This window comes from Phoca vitulina, unplaced genomic scaffold (assembly GCF_004348235.1).
Source record: "Phoca vitulina isolate PV1807 unplaced genomic scaffold, GSC_HSeal_1.0 scaffold65, whole genome shotgun sequence".
In the NCBI taxonomy this organism is placed as follows: domain Eukaryota; kingdom Metazoa; phylum Chordata; class Mammalia; order Carnivora; family Phocidae; genus Phoca; species Phoca vitulina.
Window position 1 is genome coordinate 5,813,786 of NW_022589768.1, and position 20,011 is coordinate 5,833,796.

Sequence of the window (20,011 nt, forward strand, 5' to 3'; positions counted from 1 at the left end):
GGGGGGGGGGGGGGGGGGGGAGAGATGCTCAATGTCACAATCCTGAGATCATGACCTGAGCTGAAACCAAGAGTTGGCCGCTTAACCAACTGAGCCATCCAGGCGCCACTTTATTTTTTTTTTTAGGTAAACTCTACACCCAGCGTAGGGCTCAAACATATCCCGAAATCAAGAGTCACACACTCTACTGACTGAGCCCGGGAAATTTTAGTTTTAAAACCAAGAGCAGGGGTGCCTGGGTGGCTCAGTCATTAAGGGTCTGCCTTCGGCTCAGGTCATGGTCCCAGGGTCCTGGGATTGAGCCCCGCATCGGGCTCCCTGCTTGGTGGGAAGCCTGCTTCTCCCTCTCCCACTCCCCCTGCTTGTGTTCCCTCTCTCGCTGTGTCTCTCTGTGTCAAATAAATAAATAAAATCTTTAAAAAAATAAATAAAAATAAAAACAAGAGCCAGTGTTATCTCAGGAGAGAAATCTATAGGCATTCATGAAAACAAGGTTGTCCCTTATTATTTACTCTAATTTGAATAAACATTTGTAATGAGTGATAAAAAAGGAAAGGAACAAGTTACATGGTAAAGGAAGAGAGAATTAAGTTTCACTATAGGATGGCCTGATTATATACCTAGAAAACCTGGAAAAAACAGCAAAAATTATAATAATAAATAAGTAATGAATGATATGAGCAAAATAGCAAAATATGAGATAAATCCATCAAAATTGAATTTTTCATTTCTGTGAAAATAGCTAGAAAAACCATAATTAAAAAAAAAAAGCCTCAATAGTGACAAAGGATATCGAGTGTTTGGAAATTAACTTAGTATGGAATACTTGACATTAATTCCAATAGAATTATGAAATTTAAAGGAAAAACATAAAGGAATATTTGAAATAAATGGAGCTACAGGCGCTCTCCTTGTTGGGAAAAGTCAAGCCAAGATAATAATAGTAATGAACAAATTAAATGGGAAACCAATTATAAATCCATCAGGAAATCTTATAGAACTTATTGAAGGGAAAATTCATCAGGAAAAATGAATGGCTAAGAAATTCAAAAGTATGTTTTGAGGGAAAAAGTTTAGTTAATGGGGGATAGGCTTTACTAGGCTTGCAGATGAAATTATTACCTAGGAAATCCAAAATGGTCACTGGGAAACCATTAGAGCTAATAATAGAGTTCAGTACTGGGACAAGTTTAACAAACTTAAAAGTCAGTAACTTTCAGGAAATATAATATTTAAAGGGGCCCACTCACAAAAGCAAAAAGGTTCATAAGATATCAAGGAATAAATGTAAAAAATATGCAAGATATATATGAAGAAAACTTTCAAACTCTACTGAAAATATGAAAAAGGCAAAATAAATGAATAACACATACCCTTTGCCTGTTGAGAAAACTCATTATAGTGTCCATACTTTCAGATTATAAATTTACTGAAAACCCGATCAGAATCCCTATAAGATTGTTTTTAAAATTATATTCAGGGGTACCTGGGTGGCTCAGTTGGTTAAGCGTCTGCTTTCGGCTCAGGTCATGATCCCAGGGTCCTGGGATCCAGCCCTGCATCGGGCTCCCTGCTCAGTGGGGAGCCTGCCTCTCTCTCTGCCTCTACTCCTCCACCCCGCTCGTGCTTTCTCTCTCGCTCTCTGTCTGCGCTCTCTCAAATAAATAAATAAAAATCTTTTTTTTTTTTTTTAAGATTTTATTTATTTGACAGAGGGAGAGACAGCGAGAGAGGGAACACAAGTAGGGGGAGTGAGAGAGGAAGAAGCAGGCTTCCTGCAGAGCAGGGAGCCCGATGCGGGGCTCGATCCCAGGACCCTGGGACCATGACCCGAGCCAAAGGCAGACGCTTAACGACTGAGCCACCCAGGTGCCCCAAAATAAAAATCTTAAAAAAAAATTTATATTTATTGTGAAACCTGTATATACAAAAAAAAAAATCTAAACATGTCAATACAGTTTCAAGAATGCCAGTAAAATGAAGCTATCACCCAGATTAAGAAACAGTACATTACTAGTTCCGTAAAGCTCGTGTATACTGTTCCTCACTTCCATCCGCTCATTCATTGCATCCCTCTTCAGACTTTTATGTTGGTCTTCCCTTTGCTTCTCTTTATTTTTACCATGTGATGTATATTCCCTAACTGGTATTTATCTTAGTTTGGAAAATCTGAGTGGCAAGCACAACAATTAGTTGTGTAAGGAAAGGATAACTTGCCACTTTTAGATGAAGGCTCCCAACAGAAGATGAGCTGAGCAGAGTGGCTGGGTCATGGTCTGGCTTCAGCGTCCCTGAGAGTATACCTGAGCTCCTTCTGGGGACATCTGAGGGCAAGGTCATGTGAGTGCATCGGGAGAAACAGCTCACCATAGGTGGGGCATCAGGCTCTTGCTGTCTAGCAGAAACATGTCAGGAGGAATGGACCGCTCATTTTCTTTTTCAGCTTGTCCTGACCATACCCCTGGTTTTCAAGAGTAAGTCAAAGCACATTTCAGTGGGAGTAAAACGAGTGTCCTCGGCTAATCCAGGCAGCAGAGCAGTAGAAGAGATATTAGATTGTTTCCATTTTCCTTTTTTTTTTTTTTAAGTAACACAAATAAAACTACTCTATGTCTTTATGCAGACTCTTGGGCCTATTCACACCCTACTGAAAATGGAATTCCCGAGTGAAAGAGATGAATGTTGCTAATTATAATGCACGTAGCTAGGTAGATATTTAGGAAAGCTATATTAACGTAAGGTGGCTCCAGGACTGTTTGAGTTCATGTTTCTTCCTAGCTCCAACATTGAAATATGTCATTTTTAATCTCGAATCAGAGGTAGAGTGGTGCCTCACAACTGTCTGAATTTTTACTTTTATTAATTATGCCTACTTTTTTCATGTGTAGGTTTACATTGTTCTTTTCAGATATACCTTTTATAATATAATTGAACCACTTGTCCGGTAAAGTCTAGATCCTGGTTTATAGTTTTATATTTCATCTATTCTATGATGCACATTTCCCCACACTTTAGTAACTCCTACATCAGGATGTATATTACAATAGATGAAATCTTACAATTCTAATTGGTAGCATTTTCTTCTTAGCACAGTAAGTGTTTTCTCTTATAATCAATGGAAAAGTAATTCTCTGTATTTTTGAGTTTATTTTAAAACTAACTTATTTTTTTCTAAACTATTATATTAAGTTGTAAATAATCCATTTTACTTCCCCTTATTAAAGAAACTGTAATGTATAAGGTTTAGAGTAAAATCGAAACTCCCTGTCAGTCTACAAGGCCTGTCATGATCTGGCTCCTTTGTCTTTCTCTGTTTGAGCTCATCATATTCTCGCTCACCTCCAGGATACTCTAGCCATTTCCACCTTCTTTCTGTTCCTCAGACACAAGGACATTTTTGCTTCAGGGTCTTTGTGCTTGTTCAGTGCACTAGAATGCCTTTGCTCAAGTTCTTTTCCTCTTTAGCTCTTCAAATGACTGGCTTCTTTATCATTCATGACTCGGCTCAAATGTTGATCCTCCAAGACTTTCATGAAGGCCTGTCTGAAGTAACCTCCATCCCATCATCCTGCTCATTTCCTTCAGAGTACTTATGACAATAGAAAAGATCTTGTTTATATGCCTTGTTCTTCCCACACCCGGAACATAAGCCTGGCAAGAGCATGACTTGTTGACCGAGGCAAGAGCATGACTTGTTGACCGAGGCAAGAACATGACTTGTTGACCGAGGCAGCCCCAGGGTAGAATGTCTAGCATGCGGGAACCACTCACTAAATATTGGTTGAATAAACATAATACATAGTGAGGTTTAGTTTTTACTCATCATTCTGTTCCACTGAGTTGTGTTTCTCTTTATGCATGAGTTTCATACTGTCTTATTTATTGTTGTTAATGTAGGTTTATATACTCAGTAAGACCAGTTACTCCCCTTGGGTGCAGTTCTTTTTCAATATATTCTCTGATATTTATAACCATTTGTTCAGCTGTATACATTCTTGAATAATTTGTAATGGTCCCAAAAGTCTCTGTTGGATTTATACTTAGAAATGAATTAAAAACAGCATTTCCTTCCATTTATTCATTTCTTCTTTCAGATCTTATGTTAGTTTTGTTGTTTTTTTTTCAAAGGAGGTCCTAATACCTTATGGTTTATTTTGAAATTTTAAGATATTAAGCTTTTATTCATCATTATATTTGCAGATATTTCTTATAATTACACAGCCTTCCCTTTAATTCTCAGTTTAATTTACAAGTTCACTATTCACTGAGTCTCTCTACTTTATGCTTATCTCCTCTTCTTCAGTAGTTGTGTTTGTCTTCTTATCACTGTTGTTTCCAATTAAAAAATATATGTATTATTAAGCTTTTAGCACAAAGGTTTATTTAAATCTCTTTAACACAAGATTTATTTCAATATATGTTGAGATATGGAGCTGAGTTACTTTTTCTCCATACCATTATCCAGTTTCTCCAAATTATTCAGCCTCCTGTCATTTTGCTACCCCTAGTTTAAACTTAAATTTCTATATAAATTTAGGCCTATTTCTGGAATTTCAAGGATATTATTTTGGGTTTTTAAAATTATACAAGTAGAAAAAATATTTAAAAAGTCATATAAATAGTATATGAATATATTCTTTTTAAGTTTATTAAGTGAAATGGAGAAGTCCTTCCCTTAGCATTCATTTCCTTCTCTCTCATACACCACTCTCCTTTCTAGAGGTGACCACTATTAAGTCTTAATGCATGTATACACACACACACACACACACATCATATGCATTTACTTTTTTTTTTTTAAGATTTTATTTATTTATTTGATAGAGGGAGAGCACAAGCAGGGGGAGCGGCAGGCAGAGGGAGAGGGAGAAGCAGGTTCCCCACTGAGGAAGGAGCCCGACGTGGGGCTCAATCCCAGAACCCTGGGATCATGACCTGCGCCGAAGGCAGCTGCTTAACCAACTGAGCCACCCAGGCGCCCCGTATGCATTTACTTTTTAAAATAAAAAGTAGTCACACCATATACATAGTTCTGTGACTTGCTTTTTTATCACTTAATAATAAGTCTTGGAGCTTTTTCCGTTTCATATATTCTTTTTAGTGAAGAATGATTTTATAAAAATATAAATGATATGCTGTAATCTTTTATTCAGTACCCAGCTTCTCAGTGTTTCCAACAGCACTGCAGTGCTCCCCTTCACATGGTCTGTATGCTCGTGTGGTCGTTTCTTTAGGATAAATTCCTAACATTGGAATTGCTGCTTTGATTAAAGGATGTGTGCTTTTTAAATTGATAGGTATTGCCAGATTATCTCCCAAAAAAGGCCTGTTTCCCCATAACTTCACCAACTTTCAGTATTAAGAATATTTCCAAATGTTTGCCAATCTGATGGGTGAAAACAGAAATTCATTATTGTCCCTAGTTTTCTTGAATATTGCTTAAGTTGCGTGGCTCTCAGTGTTTACTGGTCATTTATATTTGAAAATATCTGACCATAGCATTTGTCCACTTTTCTCATGGCCATTTGTTCTATTCATTTGTAAGGGTTGCATTTTTTCTTAACTATATGGATATCAATCCTTTTTCTGTTACATTTATTGCAAATATTTTCTCCTAGTCCATTTGTCTTTTAACTTTAGGTAGTTACATCCATTGATATTTTTCCTGATAGCTCCAAGCTATAAAAATGTTGTCCAGGGCGCCTGGGTGGCTCAGATGGTTAAGCGTCTGCCTTTGGCTCAGATCTTGATCCCAGGGTGCTGGGATCGAGTCCCGCATCGGGCTCCCTGCTCCTTGGGAGCCTGCTTCTCCATCTGCCTTTCTCTCTCTCTCTCTCTCTCTGTCTCTCATGAATAAATAAATAAAATCTTTAAAAAAAAAAAAGTGTTCAGTATTGCAGTTCCTTTATTTTTCTTTTGAGAAAGCCATTTTTTAAAATTTCCTCATACATGTGTGTATATATATATAGTTTTTTAGGCTCAGTAAACTGTATTGATTGATGACACATAAAGATAACCCTTATTTATTCTCCTTATTCTTCAGCTTTTTTTTACATTTAAAAAAATTTCCAGTATAATTAACATACAGTGTTATATTAGCTTCTGGTGTACAATATAGTGATTCAGCAATTCTGTACATTACTCAGTGTTTGTCACTCTAATTGTACTCTTAATCCCCATCACCTGTTTCACCCATCCCCCCTCCCACCTCTCCTCTGGTAACAACCAGTTTATTCTTTGTATTTAAGAGTCTGGTTTTTTGGTTTGTTTCTTTTTTGGTTTGTCCATTTGTTCAGTTTCTTAAATTCCACATGAATGAAATCATAAAATATTTGTCCTTCTCCAACTGACTTGTTTCACTTAGCATAATACTCTGTATCTACCCATGTTGTTGGAAATGGTAAGATTTCATTCGTTTTTATGGCTGAGTAATATTTGTGTGTGTGTGTGTGTGTGTGTGTGTGTGTACTCACACCACATCTTTATCCATTCATCTATCTATGGATACCTTGGTTGCTTCCATACTGTGGCTATTGTAAATAATGCTGCAATAAACATACGGTGCATATACCTTTTTGAATTAGTGTTTTCATATTCTTTGGGTAAGTACCCAGGAGTGGAATTACTGGATCATATGGTAATTCTATTCTTAGTTTTTTGAGGAACTTCCATACTGTTTTCTATAGTGGCTGTACCAATTTGCATTCCCACCAACAGTACACAAGGGTTCCTTTCTCCACATCCTTGCCAACACTTGTTTTTTGTGTTTTTGACTTTAGCCATTCTGACAGGTGTGAGGTGATATCTCCTTGTGGTTTTGATTTGCATTTCCCTGATGATGAGTGATGTTGAGCATCTTTTCGTGTGCCTATTGGCCATCTGTATATCTTCTTTGGAGAAATATCTGTTCGTGTCTTCTGCCCTTTTTTAACTGGATTATTATTATTATTACTTTTTTTTTTTGGTGTTGTTTAAGTTCTTTATGTATTTTGGATACTAACTTCTTATTGGATATGTCATTTGCAAATAACTTCTCCCATTTTGTAGGTTGTCTTTTTACTTTGTTGATTGTTTCTTTTGCTATGCAGAAGCTTTTTTTGTAAAGTCTTCCCAGTAGTTTATTTTCGCTTTTGCTTCACTTACCTCAGTCAGGGAACCTGTCTAGAAAAATGTTACTATGGTAAGTGTCAGAGAGATTACTGCCTGTGCTCTCTTCTAGGATTTTTATGGTTTACAGTCTCACATTTAGGTCTTTAATCCATTTCGAGTTTATTTTTGTATATAAGAAAGTGGTCCAGTTTCATTCTTTTGCATGGAGCTGTCTAGTTTTCCCAACAGCATTTGTTGAAGAGACTGTTTTTTTCCCATTGCATATTCTTGCCTCCTTTGTCAGAGATTAATTGACCATATAATCGTGGGTGGGCTTATTTCTGGGCTCTCTGTTCTGTTCCATTGATCTGTGTGTCTGTTTTTGTGCCACTACCATACTGTTTTGATTACTATAGCTTTGTACTGTATCTTGAAATCTGGGATTGTGAGACTTCCTGTTTTGTTCTTTTTCAAGATTGCTTTGGCTATTTGAGTTTTTTTGTAGTTCCATACAAATTTTAGAATTTTTTGTGTTCTAATTCTGTGAAAATGCTGTTGGTGTTTTGATGGGGATTGCGTTAATGTGTGGATTGCTTTGGGTGGTATGGCCATTTTAACAGTATTTGTTCTCCTGAGAAAACCATTTTTATCACCATCACCACCCAGTTTATCTGTGCTGGATATGTAGCAAATGGCCAGATTGTGTAAAGAACATCTGCATAACATTTCCTTCATGTTTCAAGAGATGAAAATAACTGCAAAAAGTTAAGTACCAAAGTACACAAGATGACACAGATAATCCATGTATGAAATTTTATCCCACCTGCAGCTTTTATATATTTGAAAAGTAGAATTCATGAAATAAAAAATTTGTCCTGTAAAGTTTAATGGAAGGAGATTTAGCCTGATTACAACACTAACACCAGTGTCACTGATTTGATTTTTATTTATTTTTGTTTAAGGTTTTATTTATTTGTCAGAGGGAGAGAGAGAGAGAGCACAAGCAGGGGGAGTGGCAGGCAAAGGGAGAAGCAGGCTTCCTGCTGAGCAAGGAGCCCAACGTGGGACTCGATCCCAGGACCCTGAGATGACGACCTGAGCCGAAGGCAGACACTCAATGGACTGAACCACCCAAGTGTCCCTGATTTGATTTTTCTAAAAAATGATCCCCCAGCTTTATTGAGATATAATTGATGTATATAGTGTTGCATAAGTTTAAAGTGTACAGTCCTGTTGATTTGATGCACTTATATATTGCAAAATGATTACCACTGAGCATTGGCTAACGCCTCTTATTGCATCACATAATTAACTATTTCTGTTTTTGTAGTGAGAATCATATTTTTTCAATAAATTACAGTGTGATACCCACACAAGTTGGAATGCTAGACCTCTGGTGAACAAGGACCTGATCAGAACAAGAAGTCTTTAAAGTCCCAAACTTTATAAGTGTGATCTTTTTCAAACTGAATCCATTCCTTGCATTATATGTGGGTTTATGATCTTGCCATTTCATACTGAGCATCTAGATTTCCAAATACAGTTGACCCTTGGACTGCCCTAGGTCCACTTATACATAGAGTTTTTTCAGTAAATACAGTATAGTACTGTATGTGTATTTTCCTTATGACCTTCTTAATAACAGTTTTTTCTTTAGCTTACTTTATTGTAATAATACAGTGTATAATACATATAACATGCAATATTTATGTTGATTGATTATGTTATTGGTAAGGCTTCCAGCTACTAGTAGTAGGCTATTAGTAGTTAAGTTTTGGGGGAGTCAAGTTATAGACGGATTTTTTGATTGTGTGGGAAGTGGGGGAGGGTCAGCACTCCTAATCCCCATGTTCTAGAGTCATCTGTACTTCTTCCTGTTGCTTAGTCTTGGAACTTCCTTCATCAGCTAAACTATACCCATCTTCGTCTTCACTTGTAATATCACTTAATTTTCTAAATTTGACGTTTTGGTTCTTGTTTTCAAAATTCAGTTTAATTCCATATTTAAGCAGCCTGGGATTTGTCCCCTTCTTTTTTGCCTTGCTGAAGCGCCTTCCTTTTTTCTCTTGTTCAGCAGGTTTTACTGGATTCACAACTGCGGGGTTGTACTAGCTAGATAAGACTATTCTTGTCTCTGCCAAAGTATTGATTTGGGCTAACATCTGAGCCATAGCTGTCTGAGGTGTCAGAGCAGTCCCGCTTTATGCACAGCTTCACTTTCCCTGGTTTCAGTTACCCGGATCAGCCACGACCCAGAAGCATGTCCTTCTGATTTATCAGAGGGTCAGTAGTAGCCTAATGCTGCATCACAGTGCGTTCGCCACTCACCTCACTTCATCTCGCCATGCAGGCATGTTATCTTTTGTCATCACAAGAAGAGTGAGTACAGAACAGTAAGATATTGAGAGAGAGAGAGACCACATTTATTTAACTTTTATTATAATATATTGTTATAATTTTTTTTTTTTTTTAAAGATTTTATTTATTTGGCAGAGAGAGACACAGCGAGAGAGGGAACACAGGCAGGGGGAGTGGGAGAGGGAGAAGCAGGCTTCCTGCCGAGCAGGGAGCCTGATGCGGGGCTGGATCCCAGGACCCTGGGATCATGACCTGAGCCGAAGGCAGACGCTTAATGACTGAGCCACCAGGCACCCCTAATTGTTGTATTTTTATTATTGTTGATCTCTTAGTGGGCCTCATAAACTAAACCATCATAAGTGTGTGCGTATAGGACATAGTCTGTACATGGTTGGGTAATACCCGTGGACCCCACAGACAAGGGGAGCTCGCTGCACTGCCCACAGGGCTGCAGCAGTGAGAACAGAGCCTCCCGTAGCTGCGGCTATTTCTTGTTTTTGTTTTCTTTTTTTTTTTTTTTTAAGATTTTATTTATTTATTTGACAGAGAGAGTGAGAGAGCATAGTAGAGGGAGAGGGAGAAGCAGGCTCCCCGCCAAGCAGGGAGCCTGATGTGGGGGTCGATCCCAGCACCCTGGGATCATGACCTGAGCCGAAGGCAGATGCTTAACCATCTGAGCCACCCAGGTGCCCCTTGTTTTTGTTTTCAACAATTTCCTCTTCTTGCTGTTCTTGTAATTTCCAGCGTCTGCCCTTTCCAGCCCCCTAGCTAAAGCTTTTTGTGCACCCATTGCTATTTCTGCCTCTGAAGAGAGGTAGCCTAGGAGTGTGGCTTAAACTTTTGTTAACTCTTCTTGGTTTGTCCATTGTCTTCTTTATATCTTGACGTCTCTTCTGGTACTGCTCCTGCTTCTACCCCTATGCCTGTTGGTGTTGAGCAGGGACTAGATCTGATCCACAGTGCTTCCCCTGCTTCTGGATCATGGTTTCTTCCTCTCTCTGCTTCTAGATTATGGCTTCTGGATCTGTTCCTGGATCGAGACATTTCCACTCCCCGATTCTACTGTGATGATGCCTTTAGTGAGACTTAGGTCTTGAGTGAATTCTGCCTCTTGATGACTTACTTTCTTGTGTTTGTGTCTGTCCTCACCATTTTCAGATGAATTTAATCTCTCCTTTACTTTATAAGAAGAATGTTCTTTGTCAATATGTTCCTCAAATTTGTATTTCTTAGAGGATTTATTTTTAGATTCATGTCTTATTATTTTGCTATCTGCGCCTGTAGCTTCTTCAGTTTCTTCACGCATTAGCATACTCTTTGCTTCTGCTCTGGCTCCTGCATTTTATTCCTACATTATCTGACTTTCATGTTCTTTTAATCTTGATCATGATCTTGAATGATGATATCGTGAGGCTCTAGGAGAAACAGATACATCTGACTGCTCTTTTTTGATCTTTATCTGGGGATATCTTTTCTGGAGCTATTCCATCTCATTCTGTATTACTGGTCTATTTGAGAACCCAATGTTATGGAGTAAATTGGGTCCCCTCAAATTTATATGTTGAGGCCCTAACCCCCAGTGTGACTATATTTAGAGATGGGTGCTTTTAAGGATGTTGTTATGGTTAAATGAGGTCATAAGCTTAGGGCTCTGATCCCATACAACTCATGTTGTTATAAGACAGGAAGACATACTAAAGATTTCTCTCCATGTGCACAAACCAAAGAAAGTCCTATCAAAGACACAGCGAGAAGGTGGCTGTCTGTGAGCTAGGAGAGCCCTCATCAGGAACCAATCCTACCAGACCTTGATCTGGGATCACTAGCCTCCAACACTGAGAAAATAAATTTCTGTTGTTTAAGCCACACAGCCTGTGGTATTTTGTTATGGCAGCCCAAGACGACTACTACACTAATTTTAATTTCATTAACCCTCTTTAATAAAAACAGCCCCTTGGCACAGTGCTGCTGAGCAATATGGTCTCCCTTTCCTCACATATGCTCTGGGCATCTTACTCCAGAGTCCTGGCTGCTGGGGCAGCGCTTTTAACAATACCAGCCACCCAGAAGCTTCCCACAGACTGACCAAGAGACCTGAGTGGCACAAAGGGGATCTGCCATTGCTTTTTTAGTTTGTCTTTTACACTTAGCTCAGTAATACCTGTAAGGTATTTTATGTCTGTATTGGGATAGGCAACTACCTTTAATTTTTCCCCTGAAGGATAGCCATTTGTCCCAGCACTGTCAACTAGTACAGCTTTTCCCCACCAATTCAAAATACCACCTTTGTCAAAAATTGTATTTTCTTTGCATGAGAGGCCCCATGTACGATGAAGTGCCCCCAAACCTTGTAGGGCAGGGAAGAGGAGGGGCACGTGCTGTAGAGGGAGAGGAAGAGGATTTGGTGGTGCCACCCACTGGAGGCTACGTGAATGTGGCGCTGGGCATAGAGGCAACCTGGTGACAGGAGGCTCCAGTGACTCTTTCACAGACTGTTACGGCTTTCATGGTTTTGATCTTCCTAGATTACATCTAAAAATACTACACACAAAATCAACTTTTTAATTTTCTCAAGCTTCAAAACCCAGAGTGCCCATGATGTGTCCCCGTGCTTCACTGGAGTGGCTTTTCAGCATAGTTTGTCTGAAATTCCTGGACTACAGAATTCAAGACGATGGTAGATTTTATCATGATTTGCTTTTGAATTTGGTCTATTGAGGTTCACAATAAGTGGAAAATAATTTCAGAGAATTCATTTTTGTTCAGAATTGCATAGAATTCTAGAGCCAGCATTGTTCAGCATTAAGGCAGAAACCCACCTTTGCTTTTTATGGAAGGTATTGCTTTAAGAGATCGATATGATGCATTTTAATCTACCTCTATCTTAATTTATGGCAGGTTTTGTATGAATTTTAACCTTTTAACAAATTTCCAAAACTGGATTATGCCTTTGACAATAATTAAAATGATTTACCACATCTGGGAGGGGGAGAGGAATGTATTTTCTTATACACATGTGTATGTTTCAGTATTTTATTTATTTATTAAAGATTTTACTCATTTGAGAGAGAGAGAGAGAGAGAGAGCACTAGCAGGGGGAGGGGCAGAGGCAGAGGGAGAAGCAGGCTCCCCGCTGAGCAGGGACGATCCCAGGACCCCGGGACCATGACCCAAACTGAAGACAGACACTTAACTGACTGAGCCACCCAGGTGCCCTGTTTCAGTATTTTATATCCTGTCCCATTGATCCATACTTGTATTTCTATCTTAGTATTTTACTATTTTAATGACCAAGGCTTTGCAATGAATTTTGATGCCTAGTCATTCCTTATTAACATTGTTTTTCTAAACATTCTTGGCAGAGTATTTTCACGGTTTATTTTCTTTTAAGAACTTTGACTTTGTTAGTTTTTTGGTTTTTTTTTTAAGTCCTATTGGGAACTTCCACACTTCTAAGTTCATTTTTTCCTTTAAAACTAGAGGCCACACACACACATACGCGCTTGTGCGCACACTCACGCACACACACAGAACAGGAGAGGAAACAATAGCAAGGAACTTTTTGAAAGGAGGAAAGAATATGGTAATTGACTTGGCAAGGCCAAGGGAGCCACATCCTGGGCCAGCAGTAGGGAAGGCTGACAGCCACGCTGCTTCACTGCACGTAAGCCTCACGAGGCTCAGAGCTGGCAGCACAGCCCCTGGGTGTGGTGTGGAGTTGGGCAGGGAAAGCTGCCTGAGCAGCAGTTAGATCCCTAAGTCCTTTCCCCAGGCCCGGGTCTCTGGTTTGGGGGACACCAGACATGGTTGATGGTGCACGGCAAGGGGATCAGTGAACGTGTGCCTTGTGAATGCTGTATACTGACTTCCTAGCCCTTTGCCACCACTCTGCTCCCAAATTTCGGGTAGCTAGTCTTTTCATCTTCAGGCTGGAGATTGTAAAATATTTCTGGGAAATTTGAGCAATCTGAGGGGAAGGAATAAAAAAGCCTAAAAGGGTGAAGGGGAGGATCCCCAGCAAATAGCTAGGGTTGCAGAGCTTCCAGTCAGCCTTTGATTCTTATGACTAAAAAAACAAGGCTAATCAGTAATCTGAGGAAAGCCTCTAACATGGAAGGTGAAGACTAAAATGAACAAACCGGAAAAAGCAATGTAGAGGAAATAGAGACCATAAAAGAAAGGACAACAGTAAAACAAACCCCTGTCTTTAAGCCACAGGGAAGTAAAACAAAAAAACGGTCTGCTAAATAAAAAAGAAAGATGGAACAAAATGTTCTCTTAGAAATTAAAGACCTGAGAGAAAACTGGAAGGGAAAGGATAAGAAAATGAGGAGGTCTAGTACCTCAGCTGCTAATTCCAGTTATCAGCAGATACAAATCAGCAGAAGCAGCTCCAAAAAGAAAGACTAGGGACAGGATAAGGGGGAAATTCTCAACTAAATTATTTGATAAAATTTTCCCAAACTGAAGGACTTGAGTTGCTAGATTGTAAGGGCTCACCAAGTGCCCAGGGATTGAAAATAAGCCCCTATTCAAGTATGTTATCCTTATAGAAAAAAATTCAGCCACTGATAAAAATGTAAAGAGTTATGGATAGTGCTGTTATGAAATTATGTTGTTTTTTTTGGGCATATATATGTATATATATATATATATATATATATGCATTTCTGTTGGGTATGTACCTAGGAGTAGAATTGCTGAAACAATAAAATAACAATAAATAATAAATAATATAAATAATGTCAAAGAGCTTTCCAAAGTAGCTAGAAATATGATTTCCATTTCTATTAGTTTATAGCTAGTCAAAAGCTGAAAACAACTCAAGTGTCCCATCTGTAGGAGAATGCATAAATATTTCTATGAAATACTATCCAGTAGTGAATATGAACAAGCTTTTATGACATGCAGCAGCGTGGAGGAATTCACCAGCACTGTTAAATGAAAGAAGTCAGACAAAAGGAATACATGTTGTATGATGTCACCTATGTAAATTCACAGACAGGCAGAACTAAACTGAGATGATAGAACTCAGGATGGTGGCTACCTTTGGAGAGGGTGTTTTGTCTGAAGGGGCATGAAGAGAGCATCTAGGAGCTGGGAGTATTCCATTGCAGTATTTGGATGGCGGTTGATTATGTGATGTGTTCATTCTGAAAATTCATTAAGCTGTACTCATCATTTGTCTGCTTTTCTGTTTAAATGTTATATTAAGTTAAAAACTTAAAATTGTGAGTATGTTAAGTGATTCATGGAAAGGTGTTTTGAAGTTAATGTTAACTGGAATTAGCAGGACAAAACTATGATAACACCGTAATAGTAAAAATTTTTTGTACGGGTATACATTGAGGCTTGTGGAAAGGACTGCAGTAGTTGGTATTTCAGTTTGTTATTTTTCTATGTAAATTAGCACCTTGTAAAGGGGGAAGAAAAGCCCATATGTCTGCTGCTGGTTGTATTGCTATACAAAAAACAAGATGGTCCTGTCCTAGACTGTGCCGTCTAAATTGGGATAGGTAGGGTGATTGCCTGAAGCTGGTAGTTTTTTGGTTTGTTTTGAGATTTATCATAAGGTAAGTAGTATTGTGACTGCTCCTCTTTACTTTCAAATATGACATTGATGAAGATGTGAATATGTTTCTATTTCTTGATCTGTTTTTCCTTGTTTCCTAGGTTTTTGTGGAGACCCTGGATAAGTGTTTTGAAAATGTTTGTGAATTGGATTTGATCTTCCATATGGATAAGGTACCTTCTCTCCCTAACCAGGGTTACTAGAAAATTAAAAGCCTAGGATAGTTCTATCCACCTCTACACCTTTATGTTCTTTCTTGTGGCTTTTTACTCTGGGGGTAGTCCCAGACGTGTTTCATTCAATAACTTAAGTTTCATAGTTTTGGGAGTGTTTTGCTAAGATCTGTTACCAGTTTTAACACAACATGAGATTACTGGACCTATGTCGTGGTTCATCTCTTTACAGACAGACTTCTTGGTAGAGAGCAGTGATATCACTATAATGACTGGCTGCCACACCAATGGTGAGAGAAATTGTTTGATGTTGATTGTAAAGTGAGTTTCCTTGGCATAATGCAGTGACAGTGAAGCTTTGGAAGAATCATGACACAGGGTCTTTGACCTAGCTAGTTACTCCCAAAGAGTAACACAGTGACTCAGACATTTATAACAGAGTTTGAGGTCAGGTGATATTCTGTAGGGAAGCTGACGTCGGCCAGAATTGAAGTGGTACAAAGTACATGTTCTCAGATTTGTGCTGCTAGCATCACTTTGACATGGCCTATGTCCCCATGTGCCGAGTTAAAGGTGGGAGATAGCCAACAAGGGGATAGGAACTGTCTCATGTATTTTATCCAACTGGGCTCGTGCTGTATCCAGTGCTGTTCACCTTAGGTGTGTTTGCTCCCGGTTTTCTTCAGCTGATTGTTGTCACCATGCTCCATGGCCCTTGGAGAGAGCGAATGATTTTTTAGGAGACAACGACTCATTGCTAAGCCATGATCCTTTATTACTCTATTTTCATTCCAACAAGGTAGTTGTTTTTAGATCCATCATTGCTAGCATTGCCATCTAGAGGACTTTCTTGTCATTTTTCAATAGGATCTTCAGTCTCTGTTAACTCTCCTGAGATTCTCAGATGACACTCTCTGGGTGAATGCAGTGAGTGCGTTCTTAAGGTTGGATGTTGGAATGAGTGAAGTTTTCTCTCTCAACACCTAGCTTGGCATTAAGACTCCCTGAGCATCCCCGTACAAGAGAATCACAGAAGCCCATTCTTGCCAGAGATACTTGCCTTGGGGCTCCCTGATAGGCTCAAGGCATCCAGAGCTCGTTGGTGCTTTTGAAGTGGTCACTCTCCCTTTTCATATGAAAGAATCTTAGAAGCTTCAGAGACCTCTTTGCCTCCTCTTCGCAAGCATTTAGAGTTGCTTTAAGCATGTCAGTTGTTCAAGGCGCTATCTTGTAGTTTCCTTTAAGGTGAGCCATAGGTCAAACCCGGTGTCCCTCCCTGCTAGTGGCGGTGGCTTTAAAAGGAAGTAAAAAGCCATCAAAATGTTGTTCTTTCTCCTATGTCTTATCTTTAAATAAGTTCCATAAAGTAGTTTGCTGCTGCTGCAGATTCCTTTTATAGTTTATAAAACTGTCTATTTTTAGTTGCTCATGTAACATCAGGAAATTACCATCCATATTTCCTGAGATCTTCGGAAAGTGATGGCGCAAGGAGCCAGGACCTCACCCTGCTCACCTTTACACTGTCTGAAGGTGTCTTACAGCAGGTGACTTTTTTTAATTCCATCTCAGGCTTGTCTTTGCCCTCACGTAGAGCCGTTGCTAATTCAGGCGTTATCTTCTACTGATAGGTAGGCAAAGGACCTGTCAGAAGACAATAGGAATGTCACCTTGAACTCCATCCTTCTGGATTGAAGAAACCTCTCTACCCTAAGTCTCTTCAGCTCCTCTCTCTCCCTTTCTTTCTGGCTTAAAGGAAAGTGTGTTTCGTCCCCTGTGTAGAGCCAGATCCTCTTCCTGTCTCTCCCCGCCATACACCACAGTGTCTCTGAGCTGTCTGTATCTGTTCCTTCCGCTGTGCTGCAGTCTCTCACAGAACCCAGCTCTTCCCTTGCTTCTCTCGTTCTTTTAACTGGCCTCTCATCTCCACTCTTGCATTTAAGGTGAACATCTTGAATGCATGAGTGATTTGCATGCAGTCTTGCATTTCTGCTTCATCTGTTCCCTTTCTGGAGCCCTGTCTCCTGGTTTTCACTCTCACCCAAAAGGCACTGATACTTTCCTAATCCTGTTTACCAGTATCACCTTCTGGAAGGTTTCTGCAGCATTCGATGATACTGATCCTTCCAAGAAGTACCACCTTCTTAGTCCTTTTTCCACCTGTGCTTCTGTTACATAGAACCTTCCTGGCTCTTCTCTTATTCTCTTCCCATCTCTGTCACTAACTTATGTTGTCAGTCATCTCTTACCTCGCTCTTCTCACACTCCTGTTTCTAGCCTAGATCTCATCCTGTTCTCCTACTTAAATTATCCGTCTGGGTAATTCCCAAACTTGGCATTTCTAGTCCAGTATGGCCTGAGTCCCATCCCTGTATTTCCCACTGCTGCATGGCATTTCTTCCTCCTTTCATTCCAGCATCTTACTTCTTCCTGCCACTTCTTACCCAGAGCCGGATTCGGCATGGGTCTCCTGAAAACCATTTCCTCCTCCAGCCTCCCTTTTCCATTGGTGCTGCCACCATCCTCTGGCAAGTACATTCAGAGCATCAAAACTTTGCCCCCCCCCCTCTTCTTTGCCACCAATAGCCAGTCAGTCACTAAAACCTGTTGCTTCTCTCCATAGACTCCTTATATCTGTTCTTACATTCACCAGTTATTAACATTTGGTACATTTGCTTTTACATCTCTCTATTTACATATATAGTTTTCTTCTCGACCCATCCAAGTTGTAGACGTCATGACCTCTCATCCCTAAATACTTCAGTAGACATCTCCGAGAACAAGGACATTGTCTTATATGATATGTTGTGCATAATTCTGTAATTAACACAGCAATTTAACCACAGCATAATTAACATATTTGAAATCTAACATTAAAAAATACTGTTATTCAATATATAGTTCATATTTAAATTTCCTCCCTTGCCCCAGTGATGTCCTTTGTATTTTTAATGCCGATTCCACTCTGGGTCAAGCACTGTCTTTACTTAGGGTGCCTCTCGATTTCAGTTGTGTCTGTCAGGTTTTCTAACCTTATTTCTTCTTCCTTCTTGTTGATCCTGCACATGGGAATTATATATTTTTTTTCCCTAAAGCACCCATTAGACTAGCTGCTCCTTTGAGCACAGACCAGTTTTGGTCCCTGTTATCAAGCCTTGACCCCCTGGCCAGGTCTTCAAGGCTGTCTACAGTTGTCCCTATTCTATCTTGGCCTTACTTACCATTACTTCTTACCAGATACCTCTGCTGCAGCCAGACTGGACCAGTCTTAGTCATGTTGTAATTCCTGCTTAGAGCCTCTGCCTGAATTGCCTTTCACATCTTTTTGTAACTGAATCCAGCCTGTCATTCAGGCTCAGCTCGAATCCTACCACCCTAAAGCTTGTCCTCATCACCCTGGCATGTGATGATCTCTGTGGATGGACCATATAGAGTGCTATTTCTGGCCATATGTACCTAAGTTTATATAGGTTTGTATGTTTTCTGTACTTGATTAGACCATCCTTATCTTTGTGTTTGCCCTGTCTCCCTCACTGAATCCAGCATGGTACCTGCGTGAGGTAGTCTTCACATGAGTGTTCCAAAGATTCCCAGGTCACTAGACTCATGAGGTTGTTCATGGTTTAAGCTGCTGCAGGCTGGGTAAAGCCTGATTTCAGAGTCTCTGGGGTAGTCTTCAATCCATACTGTGCCATTTGGAGCTTGGGGCGTTTGGTTCCCTTTTGCTTTTGGAAATCCCCAAACAGCTCAATGTCATGACTAAGTTGGGTGTTGATGTTAATTAATTATGATGAATTGAGTTTTGTTCAAAGAAAACCATGTGGGTAGCATAACATTTTGATCTACCAGTGGCTCATCAGCAAAGCTGGATTTGGCACTCAGTTGGGCTTTCAAGATTTGGTCATCAGAGTCACAATTCAGTGGCTGTGTCAAGGGAATTTATCCAGCCTTTTTCATGGACTATAGTTTGCAATGGGCTATCTCAGGAGAGCGGAAACATATGCTTTTGGGTGGGTCTGAGGCCAAGAAACCTCACAGTATGGAATTTAAAAATCTCTTGCTAAGTATAGACTGCTGAAATGGGAAAATGCTGAGGGCTCAAAATTGGAATGAACTGGTGAGCCCAAGATGAAAGGATCATAAATGTAATAAAGGACAGTGCTTTATTTAAAATGTCCCTTCTGGGAATAGAGCTTGTGATAACAGAGCTCATTAAGGCCCTCCACACCCTGTTGACGTTAAGGCCCTCTACACCCTAGTGGCGTTGAAGCAGGTATTCTGATTGCTAGTCTCCAAGAATAGAAGAAAGAGTGAGGGACACACACTTTGCATGTTTTTAGTGATGAAGAAATTGCTGTTTTGGCATAGAAGAATAAGACATTCTGTTTGAATTTTAGTGCTCGAGAAGGTGCTAGTTGGTGTGCTGACCATCCCTGGCTATCTGTGTCTTTCTGGCTATGCCTAGGAGAGAGGAGGGGAACCTAGGCCAACCTTTGGCCCCATTGTATCCTGAGCCCTTCTCTGCTGATGCTTGATGGGTAAGAATTTTGTAGCAGAATATTTTTCAGAGGCCAATATCTTATCCTTTCAGAACAACTGACAGAGACTAGCAATGATGATTTCTTAAATTTCTAACATCACTATACTTTGTTTAAAAAGAAAGAAAAGCTGAGACTGCTCCAAACCACTCTTAATGTCTGCTACACTACTTCACTTTCCTTACTTGAACTTTGCACTGACTCATTGTCTGCCACTTGAAATTGCAGAGAGCCTATTTACTTTGTTTAATCATCCCTTAGTAATGGTTAAGGGCATTAGGATG

General features: G+C 39.6%; 1 protein-coding gene across 4 annotated transcripts in view; it reads left to right on the forward strand.

The window, feature by feature from the left end:
• The window catches only part of LOC116624196 (AP-3 complex subunit sigma-2), a 68,624-nt gene that overhangs the window by 24,098 nt on the left and 24,515 nt on the right, over positions 1-20,011 (forward strand). For 2 of the 4 annotated variants that reach the window (XM_032391899.1, XM_032391903.1), the window contains one exon: positions 15,121-15,192. The exons of the other annotated variants lie outside the window; for them this stretch is intronic. In XM_032391899.1, the coding sequence (XP_032247790.1) occupies positions 15,121-15,192 (72 nt within the window). The remainder of the gene's footprint in view (positions 1-15,120; positions 15,193-20,011) is intronic. 4 annotated transcript variants of the gene reach the window in all.